The 26694-nt window shown below is 34.1% G+C and overlaps 1 protein-coding gene across 1 annotated transcript in view; it reads left to right on the top strand.

The window, feature by feature from the left end:
- DYNC2H1 (dynein cytoplasmic 2 heavy chain 1) overlaps positions 1-26694 on the top strand; it is a gene marked incomplete at both ends in the record, with an annotated part of 341923 nt that overhangs the window by 71588 nt on the left and 243641 nt on the right. The window contains 13 exons of the mRNA XM_007462583.1: positions 898-1053; positions 2700-2959; positions 3800-4046; positions 5323-5474; positions 6852-6996; positions 8975-9077; positions 9612-9779; positions 15101-15231; positions 16473-16721; positions 17230-17338; positions 20483-20596; positions 21590-21732; positions 26012-26096. Coding sequence (XP_007462645.1) covers positions 898-1053; positions 2700-2959; positions 3800-4046; positions 5323-5474; positions 6852-6996; positions 8975-9077; positions 9612-9779; positions 15101-15231; positions 16473-16721; positions 17230-17338; positions 20483-20596; positions 21590-21732; positions 26012-26096 — 2062 coding nt within the window. The remainder of the gene's footprint in view (positions 1-897; positions 1054-2699; positions 2960-3799; positions 4047-5322; positions 5475-6851; positions 6997-8974; positions 9078-9611; positions 9780-15100; positions 15232-16472; positions 16722-17229; positions 17339-20482; positions 20597-21589; positions 21733-26011; positions 26097-26694) is intronic.

Here is a 26694-nt window from a genome sequence, read left to right on the forward strand (position 1 = left end):
CTCTTCCTTTGCTTACTCAGGCATAAGCGTCTTTTAATTCCTTAACTGCACCGATGGCTTACCATTGCATATGCTGTGTTCTCTGCATGTCAGATAGATCTCATTCTTTTAATGTTAGCTTAAATGTCACCTTTTTCAAAGAGACCTTGAGCCCGCAATCTGAGTTATCCTTTCTCAGAATACACTCTTCCTCTGCTCTATAGCTTCTGCCACAATGTGTTAACCATATCCTCTACTAGACTTGACTTCCATTAAGACAAGGGCTCTGTTTAATTCACCTTTTAAAAAAAATACCTAGCACCACATGCAGATCCTAATGCATAATTGGTTCTCAGCAAATACTTAGAGAAAGAATGAGAACGCTTTCCCCTTCTAACTCCCTGGCAGTTACACAGGGCCCCAGAGGCCCACAGATCAAAATCATCTACACCACCGGAGTCCAAAAGTTTCATTTTAAAATTCTGTGTAGAGAAAGGTTCCAAATTGTTTTTAAGCCTGCTTTTACTTTCCTTTCTTGTCCAGAGCCATTAACCTAGCCCTTACCTCTAGCTTCTTTTCTATCAGCAAGAGGAAATGAGGGACTATTACTTTTAGACCAATGCTCATTGATTTACCTTATTTTTTTTTAATATTCTTCAGGTTTAGGAAGTAAACAAACAGTGTATCTATTTGAGGAATCCAGCACTTTCAGCTAGAAATACACAATTGTGTTTTTATGATTACTTTTTATTTTCAAAGTTTATATATATAAATTGAAATCTAAACTTTCTATAACTTGAGTAAGGGGATTAATTTAAAGATGATCCTTGGAAAGATAAGTAAACATCAATCTGTGTATGGTTCTAATTTACTGGTTAATATTTACCTTTTGTCTGTAACATGGATTTCAATCAACAGAATGACTATGTGGTAGAAACAAGTTTGGTTGGGACTGTGATGAATGGTTTATCACATCTACATGGATGCAGAGATCATGATCAATTTATTATTAATCTCATAAGGGGGCTGGGTGGAAATCTGAACATGAAGTCACGTCGGGAATTCACCAAAGAGGTAATACACATTTTAAAGCCTATGTTTAGTCAACATTTTTTGTCAATTTTCATTGATCCTTGGTATAGAACTTTAAAATTTTGAAATTATGCATTTAATACAATAATAATGCATTTATATACAGATCTTCCTCGAATTATGATGGAGTTACATCCAGATAAAAGCATCATAAGTTGAAAATATCCTAAGTCGAAAATGCATTTACTACACCTAACCTATCAAATATCATAACTTAGTCTAGCCTGTCTTAAAGTGCTCAGAACACGTACATTAGACTATACTTGGGCAAAATCCTCTAACACAAAGCCTATTTTATAATAAAGTGTCAAATAGAATGTAATTTCTTGACTGTTATACAGAAAGTGAAAACTAGTATGGTTGTAAGCATATCAGTTGTTTACCCTGGTGATTTTGTGGCTGACTGCCCGAGCTGCAGTTTGCTGCCACTCACTGCCACTGCCCAGCATCACAGGAAGGTATCTTCCCACATTATTGCTAGCCTGGGAAAAGATCAAAATTCAAAGTACGGTTTTTACTGAATGCATATCACTTTTGCCCTATTGTAAACTTGAAAAATCTTTAAGTCGAGCCATTGTAAGTTGAGGACCGTCTGTATAAGTACATAGGTACATGTATATTTATTTTCTCCTTTGATTGAACTAGTTTGTGATATTTTATGATAGTAAAATTTTATAAATTAATATTTAATAGGCTAAAGTTCTGACTATACCTTTTTTGTTAGATATTTTTGATACTTAGCTGTGTAAATAAATATAATTATTTTATTCATTTTTAATCTTAAAATAACATATTTTTAATCATTTTTTTTAACCAGAAGAGTTTTAGCAGTTAGGAATGCTTGGATGGAGTAATCATTATAAATCTTTTCTTTATTAAATGCAAAGGTATATTTCAGCCACGATTATAAAACTAAATTTTACATATTAAGGAATTTCTTCCTATTGGCCTCTGTTGAAATACTTGAACACATATTCCTTTGGGTTGGCTCCAACATTATGTTTCTGCATTTTTATCACTTTGTTTCATTGATATCACCATTTATTGCTTTCTCTGTTCTGTTTTTCTTTCCATGGCTGTTCTGTTGCCTCTGTTACCAGATGCTTCTCATTGCTACCACTCAATGTCATATTATATGCTGCTTTTAAGCAGACGTTTTATTGCCAAAGTTTAGAATAAAGCTGTTGAAGAGTGGCATTAGGGGCTAACTCTCTGCTGTGTATCTGTGCAGATAACAGTTTTTTGTGTAAGAAATAACAAGTTGAGAGCAGTGGTGGTGACAGTGGAATGTTCAGTACCAAAATGTACTGGAAATGAAAGGTCTAGGAGTCCTACATTGTACAATTTGTAATTCAGCGTTCATAAGAATTCATTTAAAAGTTGAATATATTTATACAACATATGTGTGAACCAGATGACTTTTATTTGCTTGAATGATCATTCAGAGAGTAATATTTCAGATAAAATGTTACTATAATTATTAAGGATATTAGGTGAGTTTTGTGCATGTGAACTTTTTTTAAAGTAAGATGATTCTCTTTGGAGCATTTACTTTAAAGAATTAAAATTTCACATACTGTGTTTGGAGCACTGTATATGAAAACCTATCACAACTTTTTCCTCTTAAGGTTTTTAATTGGGCACGAGAATCTCCTCCGGACCCTCACAAACCAATGGACACCTACTATGACTCGAGTAGAGGACGATTAGCATCTTATGTGCTGAAGAAGCCAGAAAACTTGACTGCTGATGATTTCAGTAATAGCCAAACCCTTCCAGTCATTCAGACTCCTGACATGCAACGAGGTCTAGATTATTTCAAACCTTGGTTAAGTTCTGATACTAAACAGCCATTTATTCTTGTCGGACCAGAAGGATGTGGCAAAGGGTAAGAGTAGAAAAATGTTAATCGAGGTGCATATTGTGGATTTATGCTTCTCTCCTCTTTTAAAATGATTTAACAGCTTTTGTTACCTTTTTTTTGGTTAAAGTAGCATTTACATTTTCATGAAGGACTCTTTATTGTCACTACTTGTAAAGATAATATGACTACAGAGAAAAATATGTCCTTTTTTCTGCCAAGTTATGTGTTTTCCAATGGAATTAGAAGAAGATACTCTTAAAAAGAATCTGTGCGTACAATCATAAAAAATGAATACCTGATGTACTCGCAAACTACTATATGCTGTAGTTATAAAAAATGAATCTTGAAGTTAGCTATTTAAAAATAGCTTTTAATTCAGTGGAATTCAACCTCTTTTAGTGCCTCCTGAGTGTAGTTTTTTGGAAATAAAGGAAATATGGATTATTATTTTCACATTTCTAGTAATAATTAAACAATTCTGTAAAGTCATAGTAATTTTTTTTAACTTGGAGAACTTAATATTTTAAAATCTTTCCTTCACCTGTGGGGAAACAGTACTTTTTATGTGTACTTTTGCAAACTGAATTATTTCTGTGAACTGTGATTTTTTTTTTTTTTTTTTGCTGAAAGAGTCCCAAGAATGCCTTAAAATATGAATTAATTTTTTTTCCAGTCTAAAAATTAGAAAGCTTACCTTCATAGCTATGGATAGTTATGGAAACCATATCTATATTTACCACTTTTCCCTTAAACATCATACGTAATTTAGAAACTAAAATATTTAAAAATAGAAATTTTGTATTGAATATAGAAAGTATTTTATTGGTTGCATTTTTGCAGTCAAATGTTTTATATCTTTCTCAGGATGCTGCTCAGGTATGCCTTTTCCCAACTCCGGTCCACTCAAATTGCTACAGTTCACTGTAGTGCACAAACAACTTCTCGGCATCTCCTGCAGAAACTGAGCCAGACTTGCATGGTAATCAGTACTAATACTGGTCGAGTGTATAGACCAAAAGACTGTGAGAGACTTGTTCTGTACTTAAAAGATATCAACCTACCCAAGCTTGATAAATGGGGGACCAGTACTTTGGTAGCTTTCCTGCAGCAGGTGGGTCTTATCACTTGAAGTGTTTTGATATAATTGGAAACAATTTAATTTCATTAACTTTTCTTGTAGATAGAAAATCTGCTTTCCTTTTTAGGGCTAGTTTTATCTAGCATGTGTCATGGAAATTAAACTCTTGAAGCATCTCACACTTGTTCCAGGGCTACTTTCTTTGATCTTCCTCCATCTAAAGATTAGTATTACATCAAGATGATATATGACAGAAAGAGTAAAAACAACCTTTACCCTACACCATTTACCTACCCTTTATTCCTAAAAAATGGAGGAAAGCAGAAACTGGGGATGGTGCTGGAGCTGGGAAAGTTTTTGCTTCATTCTTTTAGGTATGCATTCTTCTGAGAGCAGTTAGACTTCCTCAGTCATGCTTCAGTCACTGTGGAAGATTTTTTTCTTTATGTGATTTACATCACATTAGAAACTCTAAATTCTAAATTAGAGCTTAATATACTCATTTTGGTTCGCATTTTGCTTTTCTATATAACTGAAGAATATAATAAAATATTTATAGAAAAAATATTATCCTTATATTTTTCCTGATTTCTTTCACTTTTTTTTTTTTGCCATACGTGGGCCTCTCACCACTGTGGCTTCTCCCGTTGCGGAGCACAGGCTTCAGACGGGGGGCGCAGGCCCAGTGGCCATGGCTCACGGGCCCAGCCGCTCCGCGGCATGCGGGATCTTCCCGGAACGGGGCACGAACCCGTGCCCCCTGCATCGGCAGGCGGACTCTCAACCACTGCGCCACCAGGGAAGCCCTCTTTCACTTTTTTTTTTTTTGACAATTGATGGGGGATTTATACTGTCACCTGGATTTTAACATTTATTTGAAAAGCATTTTAAAAATGAGGATAATTCAGCTAACATTAATTGAACACAGAGTCTTTAAAATTAAAAACAAAATTTTTATTGGAGTATAGTTGATTTACAATGTTGTGTTAGTTTCTGCTGTACAGCAAAGTGAATCAGATATACCTATACATATATCTACTCTTCTTTAGATTCTTTTCCCATATAGGTCATTATAGAGTATTGAGTAGAGTTCCCTGTGCTATACAGTAGGTCCTTATTAGTTATCTATTTTATACATAGTAGTGTGTATATGTTGATCCCAATCTCCCAGTTTGTCTTCCCCCCATTTCCCAGTAACCATAATCTTCTGATGATGATTGCATTTGGAAACAATTGAATTTTATGCAAAATATATCATGATTAGAAAATCTTAAGCATAAAACACTTAAATATATTTATTTTCAAATAGGTATTGACATATCAAGGATTTTATGATGAAAATTTGGAATGGGTTGGTTTAGAAAATATTCAAATTGTTGCTTCTGTGTCAGCTGGAGGAAGACTGGGAAGACATAAGCTTACTACCAGATTTACTTCTATTGTTCGTCTTTGTGCTGTAGAGTACGTATCATTGTATTAAAAGATTTTTTTGACTTAGGGAGACATACATTGCATTTTATGAAAGGTATATATTAATGATATTACTTCAAAATGTAGAATATAAAAATAGTCAAACTTAAGCTCTGATGTTATTTTTTTCCTATCCTTCCTAAACTGTAGGCAGTAATTTAGGGTGATGAAGGCTTTAATCAATGCTTGTTATATATTAGAAACAAAACAACTGCTTTGTATTGTCTTTAAATGTCAGTCTCAGGAATCTGAATGGTGGGTTTTAGATTTAAATGTTTTATGGGTTATTTAAAGCAAAAATACAATCAAATTTTATGTAGATAACTAAAAAAAGAATTTAAATTTTAACAAAGTAGAGTTAGGTCATTTAGTGGCTTATAATATTAATCATAACATACCCATCCATCTCCATGGTCCATAATTGTTACATGGACTTGAATTTTATGACGCTAGGTCCTCTATTTTGCCTTACAAAATCTTGTTTTTGTGCTTTCATGCTAAACTGCCCCCGTCTATTAGCATTCTTCTTTTAGAAATGTTACAGCAACCAATTAAGCTGTACTGAAATAGATTTTGCTTAGGGAGAAACAGGTTGATTTTATTTGTTGTTTTCTACTTCTGTAGTTCTAAGGTGGATTACTGTTCTTTGTACAGACAATTCAAAATACTTTTATACTTATAAATACTTAATTCAAAATACTTTTTCTTAAGCGGAATTTTCCTTTGGCCCTTTCTAAAGATCAGTGGTCTTTTAAACAATTAGGTTTTTAAGTAATTTCATTGGAATCCTCTATTAGAATCCTTACTATTTGAAAACAGATAATTAGGGATCTGATTTAGTTGAAGTAACAATAGGGTCTGTGAAGCCTGGCCTTAGCCCTTGAGTAAACATTGGAGGTATTTAGGCCTTACAATTTGGAGGTATTTAGGCCTTGGAGGTATTTAGGCCTTACAATTTGAAAACCACACAGTTTGAAATCCACACAGTTTGAAAACCATTGCTATAACTTAACATTAAAATAATAATTTAGGGGACTTCCCTGGTGGTCCAGTGGTTAAGACTTCGCCTTCCAATGCAGGGGGTGCAGGTTCGATCCCTGGTCAGGGAGCTAAGATCCTACATGCCTTGCGGCCAAAAAACCAAAACATCAGTGGATAACCCCCTTCCAATGCAGGGGGTGCAGGTTCGATCCCTGGTCAGGGAGCTAAGATCCTACATGCCTTGCGGCCAAAAAACCAAAACATAAAACAGAAGCAATATTGTAACAAGTTCAATAAAGACTTCAAATATGGTCCACATCTAAAAAAATCTTTAAAAAATAGTTTAGAATGTTGATTTATTTCAACTTCTTATATGCTTTTTTTTAGTTACCCAGAAAGAGAGCAATTACAGACAATTTATGGAGCATATCTGAAACCAGTTCTACATAAAAATCTGAAGAATCATACTATTTGGGGTTCTTCATCAAAAATTTATCTCTTAGCAGGATCTATGGTACAAGTGTATGAACAGGTATATATTCACTTACATTGTAGTTTTCATGTCTATTGGTATTACTCCCAAAGGGCTACCTTTAATCCTGATTTGTGTTGATGCTCAGGCTTTCTTTTCCTGTCATTTATTATACTTTTCTACTGGAGAGTGACTCTGTGAGGATAGATGTTTGTGTGTGTGTTATTCATTATTGTATCTTCTGGCATAGTTTCTAATAGACACCCAATAAATATTGAATGAATAAATCAGTGAGTAGATGGTCATTCTGCTTTGATTTCAAATTTAGTTTATTTACAGTGGGGTTCATCTTCTTTCCAAAACTAGATCTTTCTCCTGACTTCTATCAGTTTCTGTCTTTCAGGCTTCAAACCTGAGAGTAGTTCTTGATGTTTATTTCTTTCCTTTTATCTGTGCGGAAATGTCTAAAATATTCTGATAAAGTGGGGTGATACTTGAAAATAGGCATTAAGGATGCAGAAGATATTTATTGAGTACCTTCTCTTTCCAGTGCTAGTCCTAGGGATACAAAGATGACTGAGTCACTATTCCCTAGAAATACACAGTCTAATGAGGGACCTGATCATATAAATAAACTATTAATACAGTGTAGTAAGTCTATCAATAACAATATGCACCAGTTACAGAGATAGCATGGAAGAGGGAGTGAATAGCTTTGTTGTGTGTGGTAGATTTTTTTTTTTTAACATCTTTATTGGAGCATATAATTGCTTTACAATGGTGTGTTAGTTTCTGCTTTATAACAAAGTGAATCAGCTATACATATACATATATCACCATATCTCCTCTCTCTTGCATCTCCCTCCCACCCTCCCTATCCCACCCCTTTAGGTGGTCACAGAGCACTGAGCTGATCTCCCTGTGCTACGCAGCTGCTTCCCACTAGCTATTTTACATTTGGCAGTGTGTATATGTCCATGCCACTCTCTCACTTCGTCCCAGCTTACCCTTCCCCCTCCCCATGTTCTAAGTCCATTCTCTACGTCTGCATCTTTATTCCTGTCCTGCCCCTAGGTTCTTAAGAACCTTTTTTTTTTTTTTTGATTCCATATATATGTGTTAGCATACGGTATTTGTTTTTCTCTTTCTGACTTGCTTCACTCTGTATGACAGACTCTAGGTCCATCCACCTCACTACAAATAACTCAATTTCGTTTCTTTTTATGGCTGAGTAATATTCCATTGTATATTTGTGCCACATCTTCTTTATCCATTCATCTGTCGGTGGACACTTAGGTTGCTTCCATGTCCTGGCTATTGTAAATTTTAAGAGGAGGTGAAATGTGGTCTAAGTTTTGAAAAATAAAGAGAAATTCACAAAGTGGCTCGAGGTGAAAGAGGGTCTTCTTGGGTAAAGGGAATAGCATGTGAAAGTTATGGAAGTGTTTGTGGGGGATGATTTTTATAGTATTGGAGTAGAAGTGGGGAAAGATAAAGCTATGTTTTTCTAAATTAATTCAAATGTTAGGCAGTCAAGGCCAGAATAAGAGCAGCAGCTCCATCCGTAGAGAGGAAGGAAGAGGCTCTTCTCTCGTTGGCTATATGTTGAATTGTGGCACTTTGATTTGTTAAAAGTTCAATGATTTCTTGAACACAAGATAGCTCTGTGGGTCCCAGCATTATAAAATGGGTCTGTCTTACACCCATGAGCACCTTGGAATTATAACTACCATTTTATAAAATTCAAGTTAGCTTTCCTTGAATTCCTTTCTTTAGCAGGGCTTTTTAACCTTTCATTTTATTTTTTTCCATGGACAACCTTTGGCAGTTTGTTGAAGTTTATGAACAACCTCTCTTAGATACTGTTTATAAATGCATAAAATATAGAATACAAGATAACTGAGGAAATAAGTAATATTGAAATACAGTTCCAGCCACTGGTAGAAATTGACATTCCTATGAATTTAAGGTGATGAAAAATTTATAGCATGATTATATATTTAAGAGAGTAGACAGATCATTTACTATATTTTTTCAGGTGCGGGCCAAATTTACAGTTGATGATTATAGCCACTATTTCTTTACTCCTTGCATCCTTACCCAGTGGGTTCTTGGCTTATTCAGATATGATTTAGAAGGAGGTAAGTTTTGCTTTTATGATTTCAAATCACTTATCTCTCTTTAGAATATCATATTGTGTGTGTGTGTGTGTGTGTGTATGCTGTATATTATATTTGTAATAGATAAATTAGTATTGTAATTATAGTATTTTAAAAATTAAAATGTTAATATTAAATTTAAACATGATATTAAAATTATGATATTTTATTATGCTTCCTCTCCTAAACTATGATTGTCACTATTAAAACTTGATTTAGAAAAAAATGTAATTGTTTTCCTTTGTAGCCAAAGCATGCTTAATATGCTCTTGGGGATTGATATTTTTATTGAACAACTAGAGATAATAGAGTTTAATCCTTTAAAGAATAAAAAAAGTTTACCAACTTATTAACAAAATGAATTTTAACTCTTTTTCCCTTTATTCTATTTATCTGATGCCAAAATAATGGTATGTAGATTCTCATTCTCATTTTCTTTCTAATATTATGTTGAAACAGACCATTTTAAAATCATTTGAATTTTATTATAATTAAAGAAAATTTTGCCTTTTTTAGGATCCTCAAACCATCCTCTAGCTTACGTATTAGAAATTGTAGCATACGAAGCGCGGCGCTTATTTCGTGACAAAATTGTTGGTGCAAAGGAACTTCATTTATTTGACAGTATTTTAACATCAGTGTTTCAAGGAGACTGGGGCTCAGATGTACTAGACAATATGGCAGGTAATATAGTTACAGAGTTTATGTAAATATATAAAAGTTATGAGCACTTTCAGTTTTTTTCTTACTGATAGCATGATTTCATATATCTAAACAAATGAAAACTTTGGATAATTTATATATGTATTACTGAATCACTTTGCTGTAGAGTAGAAATTAACACAGCATTGTAAATCAACTATACTTCAGTAAAATTAATTAAAACAAAAACGCTAAAACTTTGGATAATTTTAATGTTTTTACCGTAATAGGCTGCTCTGTCTTCTTTGCTAGATTTCAATAATTATGTCCTAAACAAAATATGATGACGATAATTGTTTTCTTGGAAATGGTTGTTCAGTCCGTAATGTTTAACATTTGCAATTCAAAACTGTATTTCCTGAAGGACTTTTACTAATAAAAATAGCCATATATGTGTGATATTTAAAGATCATAGTGAAAATCCATATTTGATTATAATGAACTTTCGCTTGAGAAAGTGACTCATTCCTGTCACTACTCATAACGTCATTAGCACAGAACTTCTTATGTACCCTCTTATCAGCTTCACCCATTATTATGATAAACAAAGCATAGCACCAAAGGAGCTATGTTGCATTTGCAACTATTACTGCTTAATGACCAATTCGCATTATGAAATGCTGTGGGAGTGATGCATAAAAAATGAAAATCAACATGTTGAAAAGGCCTTTGACAGAGGATGACTGTAATATGGAACTCTTTCCTAATAAAACTGCTTTCAAGCTACAAAATGAATTTCTATTCTATTAGAGTGTAAGGCAAGCCTTCAAAAATATTTCATATAATACATTATGTTGTATCTTTCTAGATTTGATATTGGTCCCAGGGTCATAATGACGTAAGCCAAGGGGAGTCTTGAAGGTGAAAAGGATATTAAGATTGATAGAAGGAATTTTCTAGGTGCTGCTTGAGTTTTAGAATCAGGAAATAAGTTCAAAAGAACCTAGGACAGGATGAAATGCTGAGAGAAGCCTGTTAATAGTTCAAAGTTGGCTTGATTTTGAGTGAGGTTTTATGTCATTGTGGCGTGTAGTTTTCATGGCTTAGCATGGAGAGGCTCTTGTTCTAAAATGCTGCCATGTTTCTCAGTCTAAAAATTGAGTTAATAGTGTCTCGTCTTGCAAAGAAAGTGACATATCCTTTGGGCATTAGATAGTATCAGTGTCTTATCTGAATTGTCTAGAATTTGGTATCTTTTAGAGTCTCCTGTGTAGGACTCAATAATATTTTTTTCTCAGTATTTTACTTTTTAATGAAGGGTTGCATTTTTTAAAAAAATACAGGCTTGATATATGTTAGATCCAGGCAAATATGATTTCCACATAGTAGAATATTAAGAAAAAATATTAAGAAAAATTTTGGATGCTTAAAAATTTCAAGTATCCAAAATTAAAAATTTAATTTTGGATACTGAAAAATAAACTAGATACATTCTTGTGCTTAAGAAACTTGTAATCTAATGGCAGATACAGATGTGAAAGTCCTTGCTTACAATGATAACTATTGCTAATATGTTTAGGTGCCACAAAGATTTATGCAAATAGATGGTTAAACTGGTAAATACAATAGAGCATGAAGTGTTTTACAATTAATATAACTTTTCTGAATATATTTGGGATAAATGTTGGATATTAGGGGTGTAGAAGAGTAGAGACTAATTCCTTTTTGAGGAAGTTACTTTGAAATTTTTTATTTTGAGATAATTATAGATTCACGTACAGTTGTAAGAACTAACAGAGAGAGAGCACATGTACTTTTTACTTGCTTTCTTTCAACTCTGGCAAAAATAGTATAATATCACAACCAGGATATTGACATTGATACAGTTAAAATGGATCAACTCCTCTTCCATCCCCTGGAAACCACCCATCTTTTCTGTGTTCAATTTTGTCATTTCAACAATCTTATTTTCAATGACAATAATTCTCTGGAGATATATGCAGGTTCTTGAGTGTTTCAGTAGTTTGTTCCTTTTTATTGCTGAGTAGGTATTATATTTAGACATGCTACCATTTCTTTCACCATTTACTTGTGGAAGGGCATCTGAGTTGTTTTCAGTTTTTGGCTATTAAGAGGAAAACTGCTGTAGGTATTTATGTGCAGGTTTTTGTGTGGAGATTTTTGTTTCTCTGAGATAAATGCTCAGGAATGCTTGGTCCTATATTAAGTGCATGTTTGGATTTTTAAGAAACTACCATTCTTTTTTCCAGAGTGGCTTAACATTCCCACTGAAAATGTATGAGTGATCCACTTTCTCCACACCAAATGCCATTGCAGGGTTGAATGGTACTTGTATGCTTAGTTTAAAAAAAAAAATCCTGCCACACTGTTGTCTAGAGTAGCTGTATTTCAGTTTACATTTCCATCAGCAATTTACGAGTGATCCAGGTGCTCCACATCCGTGCCAGCATTGGGTGTTGTCAGTATTTTCTTATTTTAGCCATTCTGATAAGTGTGTACTGATATGTCATATTGGTTTTAATTTGCATCTTGCTGACAGCTAATGAAGTTGAACATCTTTTCATATGATTGTCTTCTGTATGTCCTCTTCAGTGAAATGTCTCTGTGTCTTTTGCCCATTTTCTAATTGGATTTTCTTTTAATATTGAGTTTTTAGAGTTCTTTCTGTATTTTAGATACTATTCTTTTGTCACATATGTGGTTAGCAAATATATTCTCCCACTGTGTAGCTTGTCTTTTCATCTTCTTAATAGACTCTTTCACAGATTAAAAAAGGTTTTAATTTTATGAAGCTCAATTTATTAATTTTTCTTTTATTTTTTTCTTTTTTTTTTTTGTGGTACGCGGGCCTCTCACTGCCGTGGCCTCTCCCGTTGCGGAGCACAGGCTCCAGACGCGCAGGCTCAGCGGCCATGGCTCACGGGCCCAGCCGCTCCACAGCACGTGGGATCTTCCCAGACTGGGGCACGAACCCGTGTTCCCTGCATCGGCAGTCGGACTCTCAACCACTGCGCCACCAGGGAAGCCCTAATTTTTCTTTTTAAGGATTTTTTTGTTGTCAAGTTTAAGAACTCTGTCTAGTCCTAGATTTTGAAGATTTTCTCCACCATTTTTTCCTAAATATTTTATAGTTTTATGTTTTAAGTCAGTGGTTCATTTTGAGTGAATTTCTGTGTAAAGAGTGAGACTTAGGTCATGGTTCATTTCTTTGCCTATGGTTGTCCACTTGTTCCACCACCACTTGTTGAATAGGCTACCTTTCTGCCTTGAATTGCTTTTGCACGTTAGTCAAAAATTAATTGTGTAACTCTGTTTCTGGGTCCCTGATTCTGTTCCATTGATGTATATGTCCTTCTGCCAGTACCACACTGAGTTGATTGCTGTAGCTGTATAATAAGTCTTAAAATTCGATTGACTGATTCCTTCTTCTTTAAAATTGTTTTAGCTATTTGCCTTTCCATATAAATTTTAGAATAATCTTGTATATATAAACAATGTTGCTGAGATTGTGGTAGGAATTGTATTAGTTCTGTGTATTGGTTTGGGAAGAATTGACCTCTTTATTATGTTGATTTTTCCAATCCATGAACATAATATATTTGTCCATTTATTTAGATACTCTTTGCTTTTTTTCATCAGTGTTGTATAGTTTTCAGCATAAGTCCTATAAGGTATTTTGTTAGATTAACACCTAAGACTTTAATTTTTTTGGAGCAATTGCAGGAAATCAAACTGTATCTTAAAGGATACAATTAAGTGAAGAAGAGGGGAAGAGCATTCCAGACAAAGGATAAAGCATATGCAAAGAATCAGAGGTTTGAGAAAACTGGGATATATATTGGAGTACAGAGGGAGATAAGAGATTCAAGCAGTCAGTGGAGCCAAATTGAAGCCAAATTGCAAAGGGCCTTGATTAGGAAAAGTTTTTTTTTTTAAGGCAGTGGGAAGCTATATGTGATATTGGAGTGCAGTGGTACTATCAGATTTTGTTTTCGTGTTTGTTACTCTAGTAGCAGTGAGGATATATTTGATGGGGTAAAGGCTTGTAGCAGGGATATGAGGTAGGAGGATGCTGCAGTAGTCCAGCTGAGAAATGATGAGACATGAAGATAATGAGTTCAGTTTTATGCGTGTGTTTGAATGTTTACAAGCTTTTTGAGTGTCTTTTGGGAATCTACATAAAGTTTATCAGTTCTGTGAGGGCAGAAATTATGTTTGTCTTATCCATTACTTATCTCTAACAGGAAGTACAATGTTTAAATAGAGGTCTGTGATAGATAAGTGTTTAATGAATGAATGCATGAGTTATATGTCATTAAGCAATTGGAAATATTGGACTAGACTAGAGCTGGGAGACTTGCCTAGAGATACGTAGTGAATCGGTTTTTGGTGTATATTTAGATAGTTGATAATCTAATCCACAGAATAAGATTAAATAATTCCAGGGGAGTATTTAGAATTAAAGCATAATAGGCTGAATTTGGATCCCAGTGAAAATAAAAATATAAGGGATAACACATGCCACGGAGTGGCTGGGCCTGTGAGCCATGGCCGCTGAGCCTGCGCGTCCAGAGCCCATCCTCCGCAATGGGAGAGGCCACAGCAGTGAGAGGCCCGCATACCGCCAAAAAAAAAAAAAAATATATATATATATAAGGGATAAATAGAAAACTGAAAAGGAGTAGTGGTTGTGGCTTGATGAGCATGGTAATATAGATTCAAGGAAAAAAGCTCCATTAAGGAGATGCACACAAGTCATATTGGGATAATGACTACAAGGAAGGTTTGGATTTCACAATTAGGGTAGCATTGTTGTTCCCAAATAAGAGTTTAGTATAGTGGTTTTGGCAAGTAGAAGATAATGTGAGAAATATGATGGAGAAGGAAAGAAGAACATGAGGTAGCTTGGGGTCTAGGGAAGGTTTGCTGAGCGCAGCATATGACAAGGAGGATACTGATGGAACAGTCTTCCAGAGGAATTGGGAGGCGAAAGCTTCAATAGAATGGTGAACAGATTTTCCTTGTGTGGTAACAGGAACACTGCTGTAGATAAATTTACGGGAAGTTTGTGGGATTTTTATTTTCTAATTAAAATTTGGTTAATTTTTCTTTTATTTTAGAAGTCAGGGCTCTTGATGATATTAGTAAATCTGTGTTCTTTTTCAAGAATAATTTTGAGATTGTTTTATTTATTTGCCAATTCAAAGTAATTAATCTTTGCCTTTCTGGGGATGTTCTTATTTGGACTAATTAAGTTAAAAACAGTTTAGTGTGAAATAGATCTACTGATGCTCCCATTATGATTAACACACATAAAACAAAAATATCTTTCATTTCTACAGATAATTTCTATGTTACATGGGGAGCTCGACATAATTCAGGAATAAGGTCAGCCCCAGGACAACCTTTGCCTCCACATGGAAAACCACTTGGAAAACTAAATTCTGCAGATCTTAAGGATGTTATTAAAAAGGTATAATATGAATAATGAATTTGAATTGGGATTTGGTTATGATTAAAGCCATTTTCAAAATATTTATTGTAAGTTTTTTGAGGGCATGAAGTGAAAGATCTTAGAATAGACAAAACCGGTTCGTATCTTTTGGAATTTAGCCCAATGTGGCAGATCTAAGTAGGTGCACATGCACTTACACAGATTAGTGTAAAATTGCTAGGATACATGCTGGAAAAAGGTATCTGAGGTTGGAACTATTAAAAAGGCTTAATATTAATTGGGAAATATAACTGCTAATATTATAATAACAGTTAATATAATATTAACTTCTCATTCTAGAGCAGTGGTCTCAAACTTTAGTGAGCATTAGAATCACTTTGAGAACCAGAAAATATTGATGGCTGGGTCCCATCCGGAGAAATCTGAATTCAATAGGTACTAATCTGAATCTGAAAACAATCAGAAGAGAATCCAAATTTCTGAGAGGCTTCCAAATGATGTTGATGCTGCTGGTTCACTGAAACTTTTAGTAGCACTGTCCTATGGAGTTTTGTTTGTTTTGTTTTTGAGATTAATTATAATAAGAAGAAAGTATTATATATGATTACTTTAAAAATTAATATTTATAGTGGAAGTTAGTATGGATTTTATATCAAGAAAAGTCTTTCATGGTCTAGTAAATTTATTTGTTTGCCTGGAATGGATATTGCAAAGTTTGGGAATGTGCGAAAGTTGTTAAGTATGTGAAAGCTGTCCTTTCTCTCTTTCTTCACTCTATCACATAGCTCCTGGCAGGGCATACTACCTCTTTGTGGGCTTTTGGTTCATTGCTGAGCTGTGTGTAAGAACAAGAGTTCACAAAATATCTTTAGGCAGTACGTTTTGAGGGTTTGGGGATTGTTTTATAGTCTGTGCACACTGATTTGATGTGTAACAAGTGGTAAAAATTTGAGAGCTTTTGAAGTCTTTATAATTAACCTGCGGTCTTACACTGCTTTTTACTAGTTATATTAATGGTGTTCAAAAGTAACTGACTGTTGTGGACCCATGAACTTGTTTGACATCATGTAAATTTTTCCTTAGAAAGTGCCATAAAGCTGGATTACTGGATAGATAAAAGAGTGTGAGACAACATGAATATACTTAACCCCTTTTCTTGAGGGCACCAAAAATATAATCTCTTAATCTAGATAACTAACATTTTATTATGTAATTTGGACTTATATTAATTATATAATACGCTTTGTGATCTTTTGAAGGGTCTTATTCATTATGGACGAGATAACCAGAATTTAGATATTTTACTTTTCCAAGAAGTCCTGGAATATATGTCTAGGATAGACAGAGTGCTGAGTTTTCCTGGAGGTTCACTTCTGTTAGCAGGATGCAGTGGTGTAGGTCGTCGGACCATCACTTCTTTAGTCAGTCATATGCATGGAGCAGTGCTGTTTTCACCAAAGATTTCCAGGGGATATGAACTGAAGCAGTTCAAAAATGATCTCAAACATGTGAGTGACTCACAGTCTTTTGTTTTATTTGGTTTTAAATCACAGTTAGTTATTCTAAAAGCCTTTAAAGACCTTTAGATCTCTGATATGCAACATAGTCTTTATTTTAATTTTGATGATTGTTTTCTCCATAATTGTTACAAAATTATGTTTTTAGCTCTCAGCACCCCAGATTATGGGATGTTATATGAATAGGTAAGATAAACAAAAAGATGGCATTTAGGACATATGTAGGTGTATTTAAAAATTATCCTCTAGCTTTTAATGTCCTAGATGTAAAATAATTAAATTTCCTCCCAGTAGTATTTGTTTATGAACTGGATTTACTTTCCAAACTATATGGCTAAATTTTGATTATTCAGTGGATTTACTTTCTAGACTATATGGCTAAATTTTGATTACTCAAATATCAATCAATAAAAACAACTTAGTTTACATACAGAATGAAAGTTTTTACCTGTGCCAAAAATATTTAATGGGTACCAAAATGTGTTTTCTTATTGTGCAGGTGCTACATCTTGCAGGTATTGAAGCACAACAAGTAGTTTTACTTCTTGAGGATTATCAGTTTGTACATCCTACATTTTTGGAGATGATCAATAGCCTTTTGTCTTCAGGCAAGTAAATGGGTTCTATTTAAAGAGAAAAAGTAATGTAAAACTTATTCAAGCAAAGTGATCTTATATAAAATTACGTTTCAGAGAACACTTGGCATAGCTTTTATTAAAGTGACATAGGATTAAACATGAAACACTCTCAGAGCAGGAGAACTGAGAAACCCTGTTATTATAAAACCAAGAGATTGTGGAATTATATAAAAATGATGATTAAATATTGAATATTGATGAATAGACTGAAAAATTGGCTCTCTTACACACTTTTGGTGGGACTATTATAAGTTATAACCTTTTAGGAAAGTTATCAACCAGTACTTATTTAAAAAATGTGTTATTACCGGGCTTCCCTGGTGGTGCAGTGGTTAAGAATCCGCCTGCTCGGGCGTCCCTGGTGGCGCAGTGGTTGAGAGTCCGCCTGCCGACGCAGGGGACGCGGGTTCGTGCCCCGGTCCGGGAGGATCCCACATGCCGTGGAGCGGCTGGGCCCGTGAGCCATGGTCGCTGAGCCTGCACGTCCGGGGCCTGTGTTCCGCAACGGGAGAGGCCACAACAGTGAGAGGCCCGCGTACCGCAAGAAAAAAAAAAAGAATCCACCTGCTAATTCAGGGGACACGGGTTCAAGCCCTGGTCTAGGAAGATCCCACATGCTGTGGATCAACTAAGCCCGTGTGTCCCAACTACTGAGCCTTCTCTCTAGAGCCCTTGAGCCACAACTACTGAAGCCTGCGTGCCTAGAACCTGTGCTTCGCAAAAAGAGAAGCCACCTCAGAATAGCCCCTGCTCCCTGCAACTAAAGGAAGACCGCCACACAGCAACGAAGACCCAATACAGCTAAAAATAAATAAATAAATAAATTTAAAAAATGTGTTATACCCTTTGATACAGAAATTATATTATGTGTAGAAATTTAACCTATAGAAATAAAAGAACTAGTATGTAAGGAAATATGTAGTATAATTTGTAATAAAAATTTGATAGAACCTCACTGTCCATCATTAATGGAATAATTGAATAATTATAATATGGCCTTAAATGTGGTTATATAATAGCAGATATATTTCAGATATATGAGGTCTCATATTTCTCGAATTGTGTTATACTCTTGTTGTCTCTGGAGCCACCTGACCTTTTTGGTGATTTCCTGAGGAGAATACCTGCAATTTCCTGCAATTCTTCCTTTTCTGAAGAATTTATGAAGTTTATTATAATCTCCTTATAATGCATAACCACTGTTAGTAGAATTGGTATGAGGTAGCTTCGTTTTAAACTTGGACTAAGTATTTTGGTACTTAAGTACAAAGTAAACCTTGTTAAAAGCTAGTTTCAACTATATGAATTGTTCCATTCTAGGGACCCGAGGACAAAATTTGCATGATGCTCATGTTCCACTCAGGTTTTAATAAATACTTGTTTTGTATCCTGCTAGGTAGACTCTGGGATAAAATAGTTTTTTTTTTTTTTTTTTTTTCAGAATTTAACAGCTTTGGTTGAAGGAAACATTTATAAAGTGAGGTATCTACACTTTAGTGCCCAAATGAGAAAGACTGTAGTTACACAAGTGGTAGGTCAATTTCTGTCAAAGTGAAAGGAAATGGTATAGTGAAAGTGGTATGTCTTGAGCAAGCTTGAAGTGTTTGCGGCCCTTTTTATAAATAATCTCTTCTGATTTTTAAGGTGCACATTCTTGCATATTGCTTAAATTGTCACTAGATGGAGACCTTGTTCATTTTGGCTGAGATAAACTTGTAGGCCAGATATATACAGGGTTTTTGTATTTTTGTTTTGGTTTTAATTTATGAAAGCAAACATCCAGATAAGCATTAACCCAGTAATTATTTTTATTGTAAGATAAATTGGTCTTTTTATCAAGATATAATAGCAAAAATCATAAATAAAGCTAAATTTTGGTAAAGTTAAATTTTGACAACGTTTTTGGCAAGAAAAGTATTTGAAAAATACTTTCAGAGAAAGTACTCAATAGGCCTTTTTGTCTCTTTTTTATATTTCAAATTATTATTCCCTATAGAGTATGTAAATAGAGCTAGCTTTCTTTACCAAACTTAAGAAATCAAGGGTATCTTGGTATGGCTGAAATTTAGAGGAAGACATAGAGCACATTTATGTGTGTATGCATTTGAATATGTACATCCTTGGTGGTTGGGGAGCAGTCTGGTATCTCTGAGATGAGCCTAAAGAAAAGTAGGGATTCAAACTATGTTGGGCTCTACATGAATGCAGCAAAAGAATTTTCATTTAATCTTACAGTTTCTTGTGAACTACAAACATGTTGGTTTAACAAATATTTATTAAATAACTGGATTTATGGTGGTGAACAAGACAAGCTTCAAGCCCTCTATCAAATTCTTATAGTCTTAATCACCTTTGATTTGACTTTCATCATTCTGTTGTATAGTAGCAGGCCATGACTAGTTCTCCTGATTTCTAGTACAAGTTCATTCATTCATTTAATAATTCGTTTGTTCATTTATTTAACAAATATTTATGTTTTAGATACTTTCTAAGAATGCCCTAAGGTTAATATTGATCATGATCAAATATTCGCTCTCCGGGAATTCAGAATCTAATTGGGCAGGAAAGGGAAGTAATTCATTCATTATTAAATGATGTAGTAAATGCTAAACAGTGATGTTTGGATACTATACACAAGAGAAAAGAGTGCTTTACCTACCATGTGGGTATTCAGGAAAGTCTCATGGACATAGCAGTTGACAAAGTAGTGTCTTGAGGGATAAGCAGTAATATTAGGGGAAGATAAGGGGCAGAGGAAGACTGTGGGTATAATATTCCAGGAAGAGGGAGTATTTCATTAAATTTTTGGAACACAAAGAAGTTCATTGAGGCTAGAATACAAGGTCTTGTGGGGTTGGGGTAGAGAAGGACTTGGAAAAGCAGATAGATGGCTAGATTATGAACTGTCTTTAATGGTTTGCTTAATCAACTGAAGGCTATAGATGTAGATTTGTGAATAATATAGAGGGTGATAGGGTTTGTTTATTTTTGAAAACAAAGCTTGTATAACATCAGATTATTTGATACAAAAATAGAAGAAGCATTGTGTGTGTAAAATGTGTTTTGAATTAGTGTAATGCAGGTAAAACTCAAAAGAAATGTAATGTTCTGTAGGTGAAGTTCCTGGACTCTACACTCTTGAAGAATTAGAGCCCTTGCTATTGCCTCTTAAAGATCAGGCTTCACAGGATGGATTTTTTGGACCAGTCTTCAATTACTTCACATATAGTAAGTGCCATAGAATTCGTTAATCAATTTAAACTATGTTTCATATGAAATAAATACCATTTAATTTGCATTATTTTCTCATTAGCAAATAAGTAGCCTAAAGGCTAACCTATAATAAAAACAAGTTAGCAAAATTTTAGTGAAAGGGAAGGGTGAAAGTATGGTAATGTTCTTTGGAATATTTACTTTGTTGCTTTTGTTTTCATGTGGTGAAATTTGTGCTTTAGTACCTCCTATCTTAGAGAATTATTGAACTATTTAGGTTGTGCCAGACTCTGTAGTGTTTTTTTTTTTGAAACTAAAGAAAGTTTGATTACTACAGAAGTAGTTTCATGTGCACTGTAGATATCTAAAATTGATAAACAAAAAATAAGGCAATGATGGCAGCACCCAGACGTGACTATTACATTGATCTTTATTTTTCTGAAAGAACATTTATTATTGATGAAATAGAGACAGTTGTTAAAGAGCTACCCTCCCTTCTGTCCACTTCAAGTTTACAGGGAAATTCTACTACACCTTTAAGAAACAGATCATCTCAATGCTATTTTAAACTGTTTCAGAACATAGAAAATAAAGGAAAGTGTCCAAAATCCTTTATACAAAGGGAAAATGATATTGACACTGAAAGAAGGAAAAGGTATTTCTCCTAAAAGAAAACCAGAGATCAGTTTTGCTTATGAATATTGAAACAAAAATCCTTGAAAGAAAAATTACAAAATAGAATCCAGTGTCATGTTTGAAAAGTAACAGCAGTATCATACCTTTCTGGATCTTTTATCCTAGCATACACACACACACACACACACACACGTATTTTTTAACCAAAATAAAAATTATACTGTAATACTGTTTCATAGCTTGTTCTTTTTATAAACAGCTCCTACCATCCCATTTCAAAACATTTTAATTTCATAAAACCAGACCATATATAGGTTTCTTCAATTATTATTATTGTAATATTCCAAGAGTATAATTTTCTTATTTTTTTAGGAATTCAACAAAACTTGCATATTGTCTTGATAATGGATTCTGCAAATTTAAACTTCATAATAAACTGTGAGAGTAATCCTGCTTTGCATAAGAAATGCCAGGTGTTGTGGATGGAGGGTTGGTCAGATAGCAGTATGAAGAAAGTAAGTTTAATGTTTAAATATGGAAGTAAAAAGTAAGCACATTTTTTTAAAAGTTATTGATTGTCACAACTTCCCTTTGGTGTTTATTATAATATTACCTTAATTGTGGCACTGAAAATCTCGCATAAGTTTGAAAATAACTCTTTTTTTCATACTCTTGTATTTGATAGTTTAGTTGAGTATAGAATTTTAGGTGGAAGATTATGTTCTTAATTAAGGACCACAGAGATATTATTGTACTTTAAAAATTTTATGCATTTCATTACTTAGCCTATTATAGGCTAGCTTATGATAAAAATATCACAGCAATAATATTAGCTGTTGTTTAAATTAAAATTTAGATGCTTTTTAAAAAATCTGTCATTGCTATGATATGTGTTCAGAGGGGGATGAGTTTAAAGTGTGAACTGATAGCACTGTCTCAGCTGGAAGCCTTTTATATTGCTTCATTTGAATTAATAATAATTTTCAATATTGTCTCTTTGAATGATACTCATATTCCCAATCATTCATTTCTTTATTTTTGTATAGTAGAAGTGCAGACTAATGCCTGTCATGATTCAGAGGAAGGAGTGTAATTTGAGATAATAGACAAGGTTTTAGAGTTGAGATGATATTTTAGTTAGATTTCAGTAAGTAGGTAAAGGAGAGGAAAGTTATTCTAGTCTGTGGAGGCCAATGAACAAGAGGTATTCATTAAGAAGTAGTAATTATTGGGTGCCTAATACATGCCACTATTCTATATATTGGGGATATAGCAGAGAAAAAGACAAAAGTCCCTGCCCTCATGGAATTTACATTCTTTTGGGGGATATTTGAGGGGAAAGCTTTCTAGGTGAAGAACCTGAGATGAGAGCATGCCTGGTGATTCTGAGGATCAGCAAGAAGCCAGTTCATTTGTAACAGAGCGATCAAGGGGGAGAGTAGTTGCAGATGAGGTCAGTGAAGTAAGAGAAAGGTTAGGGTGGGGCTTTGGACGCTCTTATAAGGATTTTGGCTTTCCTGGAAACAAGTAAGGGATCCCTTGGAGGCTTTTGAGCAAAACTATTCTAATGTTTTAATGGTAATACTCTGGCTTCTGAGCTGAAAATAGACCATAGAAGACAAGGAGGAAGCAGTCATAAAGCTATTGCAGTAATCTGGCGAGAGACGAGGATGGCTTGCTTTCAGGATGTAGTGGTAGAGGTGGTGAGAAGTGGTAGATACTGGGTATGTTTTGCAGTAGAAACGATAAGATTTGTTGACAAATTGTAATGAGGTGTAAGGGAAAGTGAGGAGTTAAGGATACCTCCAAGTCTGTTGGCTTGAGCACCTGGAAGGATGGAATACCTGTCAGTTGAGGGGAGACTCTGAGAAGAACATTTTGGGAGGAGAATATGAGGCTTTCAGTTTTAGATGTGTGAAATATGAGGTGTTAGACATCTGAGTTGGAAGATTGAGAAGACATTTGGATATATGAGAACAGGGGAAAAGGTCAGGCATACAGGTAAGATTGTGGGAATTATCAGAGTATAGCTGGCATTTAAAGCTGTGAGAAAAAATATCACTAAGGAAGTGAATGTTGGCAAAGAGAGGAGAGATGCAAAGGCCGAACTCTGGGGCACTTCAACATTAAGAGGTTGAGATGAAGAACAGGAACCAGCAAAGGATACTGAGAAGGAACTGCTTGGGAAATAGGAAAGCAGGAGAGCGTGTAGACAAGTGAAGCCTAGAAGCCAAGTGAAGACAGCATTTCAAAGGATTGAGGAAGGATGAATGGTGACACCTGAAGGTAGACAAGGCCTGGGAACTGATCGTTGCATTTAACAGCATGGCGTTCATTAGTGACTTTGATAAAGCAGTTTCAGTTAGTAGTGGAGAAAAAACATATTGAAATGTGTTTCAGAAAGAATGAGAAGAGTGGAGAGTGAATATGGTCACCTCTTTTGAGGAATTTTGTTATAAAGTAGAAGATAAAAATGGATCAGTAACTGGAGGAAGTGGGGGTTAAAATGTTTTCTTTCTTTTTAAAAAAAATTTTAAGTTAAGACAAACTGTAGCATTTTCATACACTGTTGGGAATGCACAAAAGATGCAAAACATGTATGTTACATGAAAGACAGGGGAAAATTGCTAGAGCAACATCCTTGGGTAGTAGACAGCATATGGGTCTATTGCACAAATGAAACGATTAAGGATAGGCCTTTGCTTGTAGAATGGAAGCATTATCCATAATAACAGGAAGGGAAGCAGAGTACAGGGGCACAGTTCCAAGTAGGTGGGCAAGTGTGGTATGGGAAGTTTTGGACACTTCTGGATGTTTCTATTTTCCCAATGAAATAGGAGGTAAGATTATCAGTTGAGAGAAAAGTAGAGGGAACAGATTTTGGAGTCTTGAAGAGATATTAGAGGATATGCAAAATAGTAGTTTGGAAGAGGGAAAGAGGGAAAGGTTTAGGAGAATGGAGTATAATAGCTAGGTAGCATTAAGGGTTCACATGAGGTTAGTGATAATAAAGTTCAGTGAGGCCAGTCAGCATAGTTGTGTGTTTTTTCTCCAGTTACATGTGCACTCATAGGTGCAGACCTTCAACAGGTGGTGACTTGCATTTAACCAGGATTGGGGCTTTGCTTTGCTACTCGAGTATGACAAAGCAAGTGAAGGCCAAGGGAGCTGAGAAATTATGGTAGGAAGATGGTGAATGACAGTATAAACGTTGTTAAATTAATAGATTGTAGGTCTTGGTGGAGTCTGAGGATGATTGACATTGCAAATGGAATGAGCTGGGAAGACAGGAGTGTAGTGGTAGAAGAGATGGGATGTTTGAAAGTGAGATTATGAAATGATTGCAGTTGCTGTTAATGACAAGGTATCAGGATGTGACCCTTTGAAGTGAGGGTGAGTGGCCGGGAAAAAGGTGATAGAAAACAGAAGGAGAAGAATTCAAGGAATCGAGAGGTCAGGGTATTAATAGGAATTAATAGGGTTAATATACTTATTCAATTCTTTTTAAAAAGTGCCATTTTTATCCCCAAGGAGGGAGAGTGGAGGCAAAGGGGAATGTGGGTAAATCCAGGCAGGAAAACTTTGCTAATGTAGAATATCGTTTAGGGATAGAATGTTTCCCATCCCTCCCAACTTTATTGAGGTATAATTGACACATAAAATTGTATATATTTAAGGTATACAACATGTTGTTTTGTGTATTTATATGTTGTGAAATGATTACCACAATCCCGCTAACTAATATAAGGGATAAACTTTTAAAGAAAGTAAGTTTCCAAAGAAACAAATTTCCATTGATTTAAAACTGTATATTTAAAATATTCTCACAGTTGCTTAAGTGTTTTTTCAGAAATCAGTGAACATATTTGAAAAAAAAAATGTTCTTTGGCTCAAGAACCATGGCACTTTCAAACTTTCCATTAGTTAAGGAATCTTTTGGCTTAATGGTTTATTCAGTCTGAGAAATTCAGAAAATGATTTTTTGACCTAATTACCTAGATTACTTGTACTTCCTCTTGTTAGGAATGTTAACTGTATCAGATGAAAGAAGTTGAAGGTTTTGGCTTAATTTTAAAATTTCAGAGTTCTACTTATTTATTTTCTTTTTCCCAGAAATAGAGTTAAAATTTTTTTTTTGTATATTTTAAAATAGTATTCTTCTTATAATATTATAATATTTTCTTTAATAATGATGATGTCTGTTCATGAAACTTTATTTTCTTATTTGTGATAGTGGCAAAAACCTAGCTATAGACAATAGATAGTTTTTAGAATTATCAATTATGTTGATGGCAGTTACATTAATTATCAATTATGAAATTATTTTTGTTCAGTTTTAGTTATTTCTTATTTAAGAAAGCTAAGCTTCCTTCCTATTCCTTTATGCCATGAAGGCATTTTATTAGTTTGATGCCAAATAAAACATTTATTTTATTATTTTACTATTTTAAATGGCATTTGTGATTATTTTCTAATTCAATCAAAAATGTGATTTTCTTCATTTCAAAAAATCTAATCATTTTTCAAGCAAGATGTTGAAGCTTTCCTATGTGCTATTAATTTGCAATACATTAATGGTTGATATGTGTCAAAATCTTGACTAGGAAATAATGTCCTCTAAAGAATCCTAGAAGAAAAGTCCAATTGAGACTGTTTTTTTTTTCTTTTTTTGGTGTGTGTGTGTGTGTGTGTGTGTGTGTGTGTGTGTTAAAGGTTTTTTAACCTCTGATATTGGATTTACTTAAACTTTTTCCTACTGAATTGAGGTTTAAAGAAATGCTCTTCCTATTTTAGATACCTGAAATGTTATTCAGTGAAACAGGTGGTGAAGAAAAATATAGTGACAAAAAAAGAAAAGAAGAAAAGAAAAAAAATTCAGGTAGTATTTTGATGAAATTGATTTTATCTGATTTTTATTGATGAAATAATTCCTGATTTCTAATGTTATAGATCCATTAAAGATTCATGATGATTATGAATTGGAATAATGCTAAACTAAGTAAGTTAGGTTTTTTGATGCAAACTAAACTTTAAAGCCCTCTTTTTTTAAAACTAATGTTTATGTCATTTCATATAGGACTTAACAGCATATCTGTTGTTTAAAATTAAGACATTAGAAATTTACATTTTTGACCCAAATGATCTAAAGGACTTACTTATATAGGGTTTTGGGCTAATAGCCTAAACTTTTCATATTAGCTTATCACTTAGATATGTCAAAGCACTCAATTCATATGCAAAACTGTGTTATGATTCTTTGAGTATGGACATAATATTTTCTTAACTATAATGTTCTCATTATTTTCTCCATTTCCACATTAACTTTGACTGTGGTCTTTTTCTTTTATACCATAGCATATTTATTCATTTATTTAATCTAATCATCTAATTATTAAATATTTATTGAACTTGTTTTATATTAGGTACTAGACTCTATACTGGAGATGACTTAGGATAATCTAGTGATAGCAAGAAAT

The sequence above is a fragment of the Lipotes vexillifer genome, unplaced genomic scaffold, assembly GCF_000442215.2.
Source record: "Lipotes vexillifer unplaced genomic scaffold, Lipotes_vexillifer_v1.1 scaffold2189, whole genome shotgun sequence".
In the NCBI taxonomy this organism is placed as follows: Eukaryota; Metazoa; Chordata; class Mammalia; order Artiodactyla; family Lipotidae; genus Lipotes; species Lipotes vexillifer.